Source organism: Hibiscus syriacus, unplaced genomic scaffold (assembly GCF_006381635.1).
Source record: "Hibiscus syriacus cultivar Baekdansim isolate YM2019G1 unplaced genomic scaffold, ASM638163v2 tig00112399_pilon, whole genome shotgun sequence".
Lineage (NCBI taxonomy): Eukaryota > Viridiplantae > Streptophyta > Magnoliopsida > Malvales > Malvaceae > Hibiscus > Hibiscus syriacus.
In genome coordinates, this window is record NW_024063321.1 from 515,876 (window position 1) to 530,355 (window position 14,480).

At 36.5% G+C, this 14,480-nt stretch overlaps 1 protein-coding gene across 2 annotated transcripts; it reads left to right on the plus strand.

Annotated features, from left to right (window-relative positions):
* Nucleotides 1-1,592: 1,592 nt before the first annotated feature.
* On the plus strand, nucleotides 1,593-3,277 carry LOC120179025 (39S ribosomal protein L47, mitochondrial-like). 2 transcript variants are annotated; one of them, XM_039184756.1, is made up of 3 exons: nucleotides 1,593-1,749; nucleotides 2,638-2,795; nucleotides 2,975-3,277. In XM_039184756.1, the coding sequence occupies exons 1-3, from the start codon at nucleotides 1,608-1,610 to the stop codon at nucleotides 3,080-3,082; spliced, it is 408 nt and encodes a 135-aa protein (XP_039040687.1). In that variant the 5' UTR covers nucleotides 1,593-1,607; the 3' UTR covers nucleotides 3,083-3,277. The 2 variants fall into 2 exon arrangements, with proteins under 2 accessions (XP_039040687.1, XP_039040688.1); XM_039184757.1 differs by having other exon boundaries at nucleotides 2,936-3,075.
* Nucleotides 3,278-14,480: the final 11,203 nt, after the last annotated feature.

Sequence of the window (14,480 nt, forward strand, 5' to 3'; positions counted from 1 at the left end):
AATCCTTCTTACTTTAATGATACGTTGTAACAAAGGAATTTACTCAATATCCCTTAGAATTCAAATTAACGTTGTAAACTACAAGTTACTGTAGGTATTGATATTGCTTTTCAAATCTGTTTTCACAGGAGTCAACATATATATAGAGAGAGAGAAACTTTTATAAAGGATAGACTACAACAACAGCTGCAAAAGTTTGGTATTTTTCCTTGAATAAATTGAATTTCATTGATAAACACGTAGAAGAAGTTATAATGCATCTAAAGAGAAAATTAAGGATAATAATTACTAAAAATTCATGCATAAAATTAAAATATTAAACTCAAGGATATAGATAAAAACAAAATCTTTCATGGAGAATAACGTCTATCATCAAAAGAATACAATAACTTTCATAAAACTCATTGTTTCTATTGAACGAGACGTTTTATGAAGTGATAGACAAATCAAACAATTTGACAGGCTGCTTTGCTGCACAATTCTGATTATATCGACAATTAATTTTTTACTAAAGAAGAGATCTTATAATACATGACCACCAACAAAATCAATCAAGAAAACAATATCAATAAAAACAAACAAGTGCCATGAGGATCTTTGTGTGAGCACCAAAACAATCACAGAGGTATGCGAAAAACGTACCGAAAAGTCATAAAGAACGCACTGCCAGAGAAGATAAAAACATGCCACAAGAGCATAGAAAATGTGTCACAAGAATATATATTCTTATTTTAAATTGAAAATGTTCAAGAAAAAAAAAGAAAAACAAAGATTATAGTATGAACAAAAAAAATCACCGAGGGTTGACAATAAATATTAAAATTATGTATTCGTCGACTGAACACAAATCAAGGGAAAAGAGAGACTACACAAAAATATTGAAAGAACTTAAATTAGAATTAGAGAAGGAAAAAGAAACCTAAAGTCTTTTTAAAGTTTGGTAATTTTTTGTTTTCAATAATAAAGTTTGAAAAAATTATATTATGAACATTAACGTTAAGATTGACATAACATATTAATTATTAAAGCACTTGAAATGTTGTTTTCTTTAACAAATTAACATTTTCAATAAATGTACAACATGTTGATATAAAAAAATAAAGGAAAATGTAGATTATATAAGTGATGGGAATTAAATGTGGATCTTTTGGGAAGAAGAACCCAACAGCTTACAATTGTATCAAATTAGAAAATTATTAATTATTGTTAAATTTAATATCTAAGTTAAATTGTAAAAAATATTAATTATATTTATTTTATAAAAATATATTAGTTATAATATAAATTATAAATTGTTCTAAAATTATTTTTATAACATAAATTAAAATATATTAATTTTATAATAAACATTTATAATTTATATTATAAAACTGAAGAATAAGAGTAAAATAATAATAAAAAATATAACTTATAATGTTAGTGATCGTAACATAACATTTAAAACGTAAGTGATAAAAACATAAATATTCCAAATATTAGTGGCATTTGATGTAGTTTTCCATAAAACTCATCTAGGTTTAAGAGGCCACCCACTTCAACTTGGCCGCCTATTTGCAACATTAGAACCCGTAGGTATACGCTGAGAACGAAACGAAAACGATTTAACCATGTTTCTGTCAAGATTTGTAGGGAGGACAGCTCTCTTGGCAGCTGCTAAATCGGAAATCTCATCTGTCGCCGCCGCATCTAACCCTCTTGAGCAGTTTTTTGAGGCCGAGAGAAACCCCGAAGATCAAAAGCCTGTCTACGGTAATTTCTTTCTATAATTTTTCCGTTTTTCTGAACACGGGTTTCCATTCGTTATTTCTCATTTGCTATAGTAAAGTAAAAGCCACCGGAAATCTCTCAACTTCTTTGACTCTTTGAATCTGCGGATTACTGGTACCACTTACATGCTAGTTTATGTCATGCAATTTATTTGTTGCCTTATGCACATTAATGAGCACTGTTTCCCAGTGTTAGAGTAACATTTCAACTTAAGGAGTCCAAGATATGATACCAATTGCAATTTCAAAGGCTTAATCGAATTTTAGGTGCCATTTATTTGAATAAACAAGGATGCCTATTGAGAAACTTGCAATCTGTTAAAAAAATGCAGATAACATTGTCATTCTGGCAAAAAATCAACTCTCTTACATCATCTTATATGGTACGGCTAATTTCTCTGTTAATCAACTTTCAGTCACCTGAAATTTAATCCTGATGCTAGTGATGTCGTAATTAAGAAATATTCATACACCACAGACATCATCATTCCTGCCACCTTAGGTGAAAAATCTATTTTATCGCTCTGTATTTATAAAGTTATTTATTGCTTGTTTAAACTGATAGTCATCCATCGTTTCACTGAATTTGGATTCAGAGGTTATCTGTTTGAAGTTGTCTGTTAGTAGATGTTATGGGATAGATTACAACTTTGGAAAGCTGAAGTTCTTTTCATAATTACTTGCACCAAAAAAAGTTTTCAATCCCTGCCCCTAAAGTGCCGGCTCTAATTCAAGACCCGAACTGATCCATGTTATCTGCATTTTTTTAACAGATTGCAAGTTTCTCAGTCGCTGCTAGTTCAAGTTCAAGTCCAAGTCCAAGGGCTTTTCTGATTTGTGCAATTTCTTCTTAAAATTTCATTTTTGTCAGGTCGAAGTTGGAAAGCTTCTGAACTGCGTCTAAAGTCATGGGATGATCTCCATAAATTATGGTATGTTCTGCTGAAAGAGAAAAACATGCTGATGACACAACGACAGATGCTTCAAGCCCAGAATCTACGCTTTCCCAATCCGGAGCGCATCCCGAAGGTATAATAACCTTGCTGCTACTGCTTGTCATTTGCTCTAATTTGTGATTATTGTTGCCGGAATATCCTCAAGGGTCTGTGTGGATGAGGTATTTTAGAAAGTAAATTCATTTGTTAGGATATGACATGCTTTAAATCCAATTGCTTACTGGGTATTCATTTGCTGCTGATGAAATTTAGGTGAGGAAGTCGATGTGCCGTATCAAGCAAGTACTTACAGAAAGAGCAATTGAAGATCCTGATCCGAGGAGGTCTGCGGAGATGAAGAGGATGATAAATGCTCTGTGATATTGGACTAAACTGCCTCTCACTTTTCTTGAAGCCTTCCAATTGTTTTTTTGTGGAGATTTGATGCTGCCTTACTGTTCCATGCTCATTATTGAATCAAACACAGTAGGCTTTTAGGGACATTACTGGTCTGTATTTGTCTGTTTTGGATGCCAGCCACATAATCAAAAGGAATGACCCATTGGGGTTTATTCAATAAACTATTACAGCTGATCAAGAACACTCTTTAGTCTTTGCCTTCTGCACTACTTACTTTCTTGAAATTGGGTCAATGAAAGTTTTCAAGGAATCATTTTAGTTATGCCACATGCAATGCTTATTAAATTTGATTTTATTTTGTGGTTCTTTTAGATACCTTCTGTGCCCCATTAACATTTTTTCCTTCATTCTCATTTTCAATAAAAAAAAATGGCATCCTCCCACTTAAATGCCTTTGTCACCGCTGTTAAAACAAAGGAAATAGAATAATTGGTGGAGCAGACGTTGATGGTTCAGAAGCAAGAGAAAATGTACACTTGTAATCCACTTTTTATTATTTAGGCAGATTAATTAATTGTTGGAATAAACATTGTTGCGTTCACCAGCTTTGAATATACCCATGGGGATTTGAGAGTAAAGATGGCAGCTGAAGTTTTTGGATGTAACTATGATGAACCAAGTTCATGTATCAACCAAGACTAGTTTATGTAGGAACTGAATGAAACTTGGGTCTTTTGAGGAGAAGAACCTAACACCTTACAATTGTATCAAATTATAAAATTATTGAAAAAATTAATATTTAAGTTAAATTTTAATAAAAATAATTATATTTATTTTATAAAAAACGATTAGTTATAATAAAAGTTATAATTACTATAAAATATTTATAATATAAATTAAAGTTGCTCAATAAATATAAATTAAATATATTAATTTTATAATAAGTATTTATAATTTATATTATAAAACTAAAAGATTAATAAAGAATAACAGTAAAAAAATATGATTGATAATCTTTGTGACCGTTACATAAAATTTAAAACTTCAGTGATAAAAACATAAACATTCTGAACTTTGGTAAAATTTGGTGTAGTTTACCGCAATAACTTTTTTAGGTTTAAGATGCCACCCGGATGGTCGCCCCGACTAGTTGCAACCTTAGATCCCGTACGTATACACTGGAAAGAGAAAACAAAGAAAATGGTTCAAATGAATACAGCCGAGCCGACCAAGACCATTACGAGTTAAGTTGAAGATTACATTATTTTCTCATCACTTTCACTCTGTGTATTTTTTGAAGTTAAAATTTATGGGTTTTGATAATTGACCCATGTTTTATTATTTCTGCAAAACACTTATCTCCATTAGAGGTGGAATCAAAAGGGAGGGGGAAGAGAGTAATAGAGAGAGAAAAAGAGGGCAAGAGAGAGAGAGAGTAGGAGAGTGAGGGAGAGAGAGAGAGGGAGAGGGAGAGGGAGAGTTGACAAGAGAGAGATTGTGTGTAAGAAAGAGATAGACAGATTGAGAGAGGGCAAGAGAGTGAGACAGAATGGGCGAGAGAGGGAGAGAGAATGAGAGAGTGTGGGCAAGATGGAGATAGAGAGCAATATAGAGAGAGTGAGGGAGAGAAAATGAGAGAGAGTAGGCAAGACAGAGATAGAGAGCAATATATATAGAGAGAGAGAGTGGGCAAGACAGAGATAGAGAGCAATATAGAGAGAGTGAGAGAGTGGGTGAAAGAGAGTGTGAGAGAGAGAGAGAGTAGGAGAAAGAGAGAGTAGAAGAGAGATAGAGTGGGTGAGGGGGCTTCCTCGCCCATGTAGGGTGTTGGTAAAAAAAATTTCCCCATATAAAGGTTTATCCAAATTATTTCTTGAACTGAGGTGTTTGCTACAGTGACCTCATTGGTCGCCATGTACTCCATAAGTCGCCAAGTGTTCCTTGCGACAAAGCCACTTTTGTTGCAGCAACTCTTCTCTATTTCCTCGCTGTTGTAGCTCCATAGGTCGCCAAGTGCTCCATAGGTCGGTGTGTGCTCCTGGGTGACCTATGGAGGTCGCTATGTACTCCTAAAGACCTATGGGGTCACTGTAGCAATCACCATATTTAAGCAAATAATTGTCCGACTGTACTACATGAAGATTTTTTTTTCCATTGCATTATTCAAACACTTTTTCCGGGTGAGGGTGAGTGGGAGGGTGAGAGAAAGAGAGATTCGAATCCCAGCCTCCACGAAACATTGTCTCGACATCTACTCAGTTCACCTGTTTGTAAAGCAGTTGAGAACAATATATTTATCAAACAATTTTGAGGAATTTCGGAATTTTATAAGGGTGAACGACTGCTAGACCAACATATCTCTTTTATATGTGTCATTCAAGCTATTAGAGTTTTAATTTAAATTTAATAAAGAATATAATTATCCTAATTATATTATTTTAATTAAATTCGGTATTTAATGTGTAATTAAAATTACATGTGTATAGTATATATTTATATATTAATATTATTTGTACAATAAAATTGTAAATGTATAACACATTTATAAATTGCTCTTTTTAACCATTGGGTATGACCCTATATATTCCTGTAACGTTAGTAGTAATAATTAGAACCATTACAATATTACTAACAATGAGTGACATCTAGCAATATATCATTGTTACATAAATTACAAGAAGTCGTGGTTCAACATAACATGTTCGTGACTAACTATTTTAATGTTTTATATCCTTAGTCCTTTATATCTAGAATAGGCAAAAGTCTTGGAATAGTCACACTTGTATAGCACATCTATTATTTCTTGATGTTTAGAGTAGAATATAATAAATGAATAATTTGTGATATCTCATATAAACTTATTCGAGCATGGCCTTGTATTTTCTAGTCTTACTCAATCAAGTGACATGTGATATATTTCCTATTATGTAGAAAGAACAAATCCTATCTCGATCATTCACACCCTACTACATATATCGTGATATGTTCAATATCAGTCTTTATAGTGCAACCAATTAGGGAGTACATTTAATTGTATCAAAACATACATCAATATATATTGAGATAACAATGATCTCAAGTCTAAGGATAATACATATAGTTATTACCATGAGCAATATCGTGACCGTAACATAATAATCCAAGACATATGCTCATACTGGGTTAATCCAATACATTGTTCACTAACAATATATTCATGTATCAATGCTGACATCTCTATGTCAATGACAACTCATTGCCATCAATCAATAACATGTTAGTCATAAGCGTATTATTATTGTCTTTATTTTATAAATATGTTAAAGAAAATATGTTAATATAATTATCATATGATTTGTTTTTGGGTATACTCTAAAATCTTTATATCTTTCTCTCGAGCCCAATCTCTTTCACCCGCTCTCTCTCTCAAACCCAACCTCACCCTCCCTCTCTTGCCCATACATTGTATCTGTCTCACATTCCCACTTTCCCTCTCTCACACTCTCCCCCCACTTTATGTCTCCCTTTCTTGTCCATACACACACACTCTTACTCTCTTTCTTTCTTTTTCTTTTACTCACACTCTCTCTCTCCTACACTCTCTCTCTCCCCTCCACACACACACACACTCTCTCTCATCCACTCTCTCTCTCACCCACTCTCTCTTACCCACACGCATCTCTTACCATACTCTTTCTTGTCTACTCTCTCTCACCATCTTTCTCGTCTCTCTCTTACTCTCTCTTGCCCTCTCTCGCTCACCATACTTCCCTCCCACATACACTATCTTTACCCACTCTTACCCACACAGTCTCTCTCCAATTTCTCTATCTCTTGCACTCTATTTCCTACTCTCTCTCCCACTCAATCTCTCTCAATCTCTCTCTTTTTCACACTCGCACATACACACTTTCACTCCCACACTCTCTCATTCACTCTCACCCCTCTCCCACCCTCTTTCTCTTATCGACTATCTCTCTCTCCTACTCTCTCAAACACACTCTCTCTTTCTCTCTCACTCTCTCATTATTTCTCTCTCTTACTCTCTATTTCCATTTCTCTATTTTTCTCCCCCACTCTTCTTTTCTCCCTTATTCTCTCTCATACTCTCTCTCCCTCTCTCATTCTCTCTTTCTTACCCACCCTCTATCTCTCATATTATTCCCTCTCTATCTCTTTTTTTTTTCAATCTCTCCCACTCTCTTTCACCTTCTATCTCTCTCTCATCCACTATCACTCTCTCACTCTCTCATACTTTCTCTATATTTATCTCTCTCCCTCACTCCCCCACTCCCTCACTCTTGCACTTTATATCTCTTTCTCTCACTCTCTTACCCATTCTATCTCTCTCCCCCATTATATCTCTTTCATACTATCCCTCTCTCATTATCTCTCTAATTTTCTCTCCCTATCTCATTCTCTCTCTCATATTTTCTTTATCCCTCTTATTCTCTCTCTATCTCGTTTCCTTTCTCTGCTATCTTTATCTCTCTCTTTCTCGCATATCTCTCCCCCTCTCTTTCTTTTTTTATTTCCCTCTCTCTACAATCTTTCTTTCTTTCTCTCTCTTTTTATCTCTTTCTTTTTCTTTCTCTCTTGCCCACTCTTTCGCCAACTTTCACTCTCACCCACTCACTTACTCTATCTCTCTTGCCCATAAACTCTTTCTCACACCATTTCTCCTCTCTCTAACTTGCCCACTCTCTCATTCCCACCCTCCATCTCTCTTTCCCCTCCACTCTCTCTGTCTCTGTCTCTCCCTCCACTCTTGCTCTTTCTCTCTCTTGCCCACACATAAACTCTCTTCCCTATTATCTATTTCCTACTATATCTATCTCCATCTATTTCTCTCTCCTACTATCTCTTTTTATCTTTCTCTCATATTCTCTTATTCTCTCTCATTATCTCTGTTCCCTTTTTCGCCTCTCTTTGTCTCTCCTAGACACTCTTTTTATCTCTCTTATTCTCTATTACTCTCTCTCGCCCTCTCTCTATCTCTTTCTCTCATTCTCTCTCTCTCTTTCACTCTCTCTCTGTCTCTCTCTCCCACATACTTTCTCAATCTCTCTCTATCTCTTTCTCTCACCATTTCTCTCCCCAACTGGCTATCCCATACAATCTCTATCTCACACTCTCTATTTCTTTATCCCTTTTTCATTATCTCTCCCTCTCATACTCTTTTTATTTCTCTCATTCTCTCTCCGTGTCTCTCTCACTTACCCACTCTCTCACCTACTCTCACTTTCTTACCCATTTCCCCTTTTCTTGCCCTATCTCTTTGTCTTTCTATCTCTCTCTTACTCTATTTCTTTATTTATTTTTTTAACTCTCTTGCCCTCTTTCGTACCTCTATCTCTCTTGCTCACTCTCTCGCCCACTCTCATTCTCTTCACCTCTTTCTGTCTTTCTTACTCTCTCTCACTCTCACTATCACTCTCCCAGATGTACTCTCTCTTTCTCTGTCACGCACACACTCTCTCTCTTACCCACACACACTTTCTCTCATATACTCTTTATCTTTCGCCTTATCTCTATTCCGCTTTCTCTGTCTATCTTGCCATCACTCTCATCTCTATCTTTCTCTCTTGTCTCTCATTCTCTCTATTTCACCATCTCTCACATCACTGTCTCTATCTCCTACTCTCTATCTCGCCCTATCTGTCTCTTTCTCTCACTCGCTCACTCTCTCTGTTAGTCACTCTCCCTCTATCTGTTGCCCACTCTTTCTCTCTATTGCCCCCTCTCTCATTATTTCTTTCTATCTCTCTCTTATCATCTCTCTCCAGTCTCTCTATTTCTCTCGTACTTTCTTTCTTTATGTCTCTTTTTTGCCCTCATTCTCTCTATTGACCACTCTCTCGCCCACTCTTCCTCTCCCATACTCTCTCTATCTCTGTCTCTTTCCCTCCCTCTCTTCCCTTACTTTTTCTCTTTCTCCCTATTGTCCCCACACAAACTCTCCCCCACTGTCTCTCCATCGTACTATCTCTCTTTCTCCCCCTTTCTCTCTCTCTCCTACTTTATTTCTTTCTCTCTCGTATCTCTCTCTCCCCTTCTTTCTTACCCTCTTTATTTTTATTACCCTCCCTATCTCTCGCTCTCTCACTTTCTTGCACACACTCTCTCTTTATCTCTTTCTTTCTTAACCACATACTTTCTCTCTCCCTTCCTCAGTCTCTCTCTTACTTACACTTTCTCTCTCCTTTCCTCTATCTCTATCTCTTACTCACATTCTCTCTATATATCTATCTCTCTCATAATATATCTCTTTTTCTTTTACCCTTTCTCTTTCTCTCTCCACCTCTCTCATATTATATTTATCTCTCTTTCACCCTATCTCTATTTTGGACCTCTCTATCTCTCTTGCCCATTCTCATTCTCTCTCTCTCTTTTTGTCTCTCTTGCCCACACACTCTCTCTCACTCTCCCACACACTCTTTATTTCTTACCTATACAATCCCTCTCATATATTTTTTATCTCTCCCATTCTCTCTCTTTCTTACACTCTATGTCTCTCTGTTGCACTATCTCTTACTCATTCTCTTTCTCTCTCTCTCGCCCTCTCCCCTCTGTCTCTATCTCATCTCTCTCTCGCCTATCTGTCTCTTTCTCTCTCTCTTCTCTCTCTTGCTCTACTCTCTCTCTGTTAGCCAATCTCCCTCTCTCTTTTGCCCATTATTTCTCTCTCTTACCCTCTCTCTCTCATTCTTTCTTTCTATCTCTCTCTTGCCATCTCTCTCCCAATCTCTCTATTTCTCTCGTACTTTCTTTTTTTCTGTCTCTTTCTTACCCTCTTTCTCTAGTCTCTCTATTTCTCTCTCCTGACCACTCTCTCGCCCACTATCCTTCTCTCTCCACCCATTTCTCTCTATTTATCTCTCTCATTTTGGCATTCTCTCTCACTCTCTCTATCTTAGCCACACACATTCTCTCTCACTTATTCTCCTTCTTTCCCGCTCTCATTTACTCTCTCTCTTGCCTACTCACTACCTCTATCCCTTTATCTCTTTCTTCATCTCTATCTCTGTCTCTCACCCTCTTATTCTCCCCTTTCCCATTGTCTCTCCCTCTTACTATCTTTATCTCTCCCTCTTCCTCTCTCTCTGTCTCTCTCACCTCTCTCTCTCCATATCTCTTTGTCAATCTCTCTTTCTTTCTTCTTATATATCTTTTTATCTTTCTCTCTCACATGCCACTCTCTCACCCCTATCTCTCTCTTGTCCACTCTCCTATATCTCTATCTCTCACTATTTTTTTCTGTTTATCTCACTCTCTCTAAACTTCTATCTCTGTCTCTCACCCACTCTCTTTCTTACTCTCTCTTACCCTCTATATCTCTATCTCTCTCCCTCACACTTATTCTTTCCCTCTATTTCTCTCACTCTCTTGGTCACTCTCCCTCCCCCACTATCTCTCTATCTCGCCCTCACTCTCTTCCCTCTTCATCTTTCTCTTTCTCTCTCCCTATCTTGTTCTCTCTTTTTCATACTTTCTTTATCTCTCTCATTTTATCTCCTTATCTAGTTCTCTGTTTCCTATTCTCTTTATCTCTCTCTCGCATATATCTCATTCACACACACACAATCTCTCTCTCCTACTTTCTTTCTTTTTTCTCTCTTTATAATCTATCTTCTTCTATATCTCTTTCTTGATTGCGCTCTCTCTCGTCTCTTTTTTTTCTCAATCTCTTACACATTCTCTCGCCCACTCTTCCTCTCTCATCATATCTCTCTCACATGCTTTCTCTCTTACCTATAAACTCTCTCTCACTCATTCTAATCTCTCTTTAATATGCCCACTCTATCCCTCCGACCCTTCCTCTCTATCCCTCACTCTCTCTTCCTCCCTCTGTCCCCCACTCTTTCTCTTTCTCTATCTTATCCCCACACAAACACTCTGTCTTATTGTATCTCTCTCCTACTATCTCTCTCTCTCTCTCTCATTCTCACTCTCTCACCCCCTCTCTCTCTCACACACTCTCTCTCTCTCTCCTCTTCTCTTTATCTATTTCCTTCTCTCTCTTTCTCACACTCTCTCTCATTTTATCTCTCTTTCATCTCTTTCTCTATCTCATTCTCTCTCTCTTGCATCTCTTTCTCTCCCCTTTTTTTTACCATCTCTATTTTTTTATTGCCCTCACTCTCCCTTTGTCTCTCGTACTCTCTTTCTTACCCACACACACTTTCTCTTCCTTTCTTAACCACACATTTTCTTTCCCCCTCATACTCTCTTTCTTGCCCAAAATCTCTCTATTTGTCTATCTCTCTCTCTATATCTATTTCTATCTCTTTACTTAATTCTTTCTTTCTTTATCTCTCTCATATTATATTTATCTATCTTCTTCTCTCACCCCCACATACTCATATTATCTTTATCTCTCTTATTCTATATCTCCCCCATATACTCTCTCTTTCTCTTTCACATCTCTCATTCCCCTTTTCTCTCTCTCACACACACACACACACACACACACTCCCCTCAATATCTCTCTCATTCTTTCTCCCTCTCTCTTGCCCACTATCTCACCCACTTTTTCTCTCACCCACTATCCATCTCCCTCTCCCTTTTGTCCACTTTTTCTATCTCTTATCCATTTTTTCTCTCTCTTATCCTCTCACTCTCAGTGTCTCTATCTCTCTCTTACTTTCTTTCTTTCTTTCTTTATTTCTTCTATCTCTCTCTTACCCCCTTTCTCACTCCAATCTCTCTCGCTTCTCTTTATCTCTCTCTTACCCCTCTCTCTCGCTTCTCTTTATCTCTCTTACCCACACTATCTCTCCACTCATTCTCTCTCTCCCTCTTACTCTTAATCTCTCTTTATCTCTTACCCTCTTTCTCTCTCACACAGGTTTTCTCTCTCTATCTCTCTCCCTCTCGTCGTCTCTCTCTCCTATTCTCTTAATATCTCTCATTCTCTATCTCTTTCTGTTTCTCCCTATCTCTCATACGCACTCACTCTTTATCTCTCTCATTCTCTCTTACTCTCTCTATATGTCTCTCTATCTCTCGCCCTCTCTCATCCTCCCGCTCTCTCTCACTCATTTTTGCTTATTCTATCTCTATTTCATAATCTTTTTCTTACCCACACTTTATGTCCCCTACTATCTCTCTTTTACTCTCTATCACCCTATTTATCTATATGTCTATCTCTCTCTCTCTCTCTCTCTTTATCTATCTCTTTTTTCTCTCTCTTTCATCTATCTCTCATATTCTTTTGCTCTCAATCTCTCTGTGTCTCTCACTCACAAAATCTCTCATTCTATCTCTGTTTCTCTATCTATCTCTTTGTCTCTCTCTCACCCTCTATCTCCCCAACTTACTCTCTCCTTATATCTATCTTTTGCCCTCTCTCTTTCTCTCTCTCTTTCTCATTCTCTCATACTTTTTATATCTGTTTCTCAATGTCTCTCACTTGCCCACCTTTCACTCACTCCTCTTACACAATCTCTCTATCTCTCTTGCCCCTCTATCAATCTCTCTATGCCCACTCTCTATCTTTCTCTTTCTCTTTGCTCTCTATCATGTCCACTTCTCGCCCAATCATCCTCCCCCTCTGTCTCTTATTATCTCTTTCTCCATCTCTCTCCCACATATATTTTCTTTATCTCTCGCTAACACTCTCTCTTACCCCTCTTTACCTCTCTCATATTATATTTCTCTATCTATCGCACACACTCTCTTACCCCTTCTTACCTCTCTCATTATCTTATCTCTCTCATTCTCTCATTCACTATCTCTCTGTCTTTCTCTCCTCTATATCTTTCTCTCTTCTCACACCATTTCTCTCTGATATCTCTCGCCTACTCTCTCTCGCCCTATCTGTCTCCCTCTCTCATACTCTCCTCTCTCTCTCTCTCTTCCTATATCGCTTTATTTGCTCGATTTCTCTCCGTCTCTCTTTCTTTCTCTCTCACTATGCTTCTCTGTCGCTCTCTTGCTTTATCTTCTCTTTATCGCTCTTTTGCTCTTTCGTCTCTCTCTCTCCTCCCCTCATTTTCTCTCGCTCTTTCTCTCATCCCCTCATTCGTTTTCTCTCTCGCTATCTTCTATATCTCTCTCTCTCTCTCTCTCTTCTCTCTTCGTCTCTCTCACTCTCACTCTCATCTCACTCTCTCTTGCTCTTATCACGCTATCGCTCTCACACTCTCTCTGCTCTCTCTCTCTCACTATTTCTCTCTGGATCCGCTCATGCTCTCTCTTCTCTCGACCGCTCCTGCTCTCTCTCTCTCGCTCCCGCTCTTTATCTCTCGCCCGCTCTCGCTCTTTATCTCTCGCTCTCTCCCACACACTCTCTCTCGCTTTATCCCTCTCTCACTATATCGCTCTCTCTCTCACCACACACTTTCGCTCACTCTCCATTCTCTGTCCTCTTCTCTCTCTCTCTCTCTTTTTCTTACTCGCTCTCTCTCTCTCACACACACACACACTACCGCTCTCTTACTCTCTTTCTCTCTCGCTCGCTCGCTTTTTCCCTCTCTTGCTCTCTCATTCTCTCTCTCTCTCGCTATCGTTCTTTTGCTCTCTCTCTCTCTCTCTCAAAATTTTGAGATGATTAATTTCTTTTAAACATATCACATTTAAATTATTCATATGTTTGTAATTTATTTTATATACGTTTAAATTATGTATTAAAATTCAACTAACTTATTAATAGCGAGATTAACAAAAAATATCATCGATATAAACTCTAATATAAAAAAGTGCTCAAATTATATATTTTTTATTTAGGTTTCTAAATTATTTTTTAGTTGATTCAAATATCTAATGTTATAAACATTATCATTTTAAGTAACTCAATTATAATGATGTTAAAAAATAATTATAGCTAAAAAATTTCATTAAATGACATATGTGGTATATATAATTTTCAGCAGCATCTCGTTGCAAACTAATCTTCCGTGAGTGCTGAAGTGGTTTTGCAAATCGGAATCTGGATCAGCTTCTGGGGTTGAGTCAAATTTAGTTTTCAAGTAAAATAGTTTTTCTATATATTGAAAGATCTCTTGCAATGTAGGATTTTATATTAGATGCATAATTTCTTTAAAAGATATATATTAAAAATTTTAATATATGAAATATCTTTAATCACATAATTTTTTAATTGGATCAATTTATTTTAATTATTTTTTAAAAAAAGAAAATATCTTATTCCATGATTAACCATAAAAAGCCCATCTTCAAAATTTAAAAATATTTTTCAAAAAGAGTTGATCTAGTATTATCCTTATTCTATGGCAATAACAATCATAAGTATGAATCAAGAAATTAGAGATTTATTGTTATCTCTTAAAGTTTCGGGCTCGAATATCGCAAATGTATATAAACATTCATGATCAAATGTTTGAAGTATTTGAACATATACTATCTTGTATTCACTTCATATTTATAAGAAAAACAACCATAATGAAATAAGAGAAAATGATTTTATTCAAATTTAATT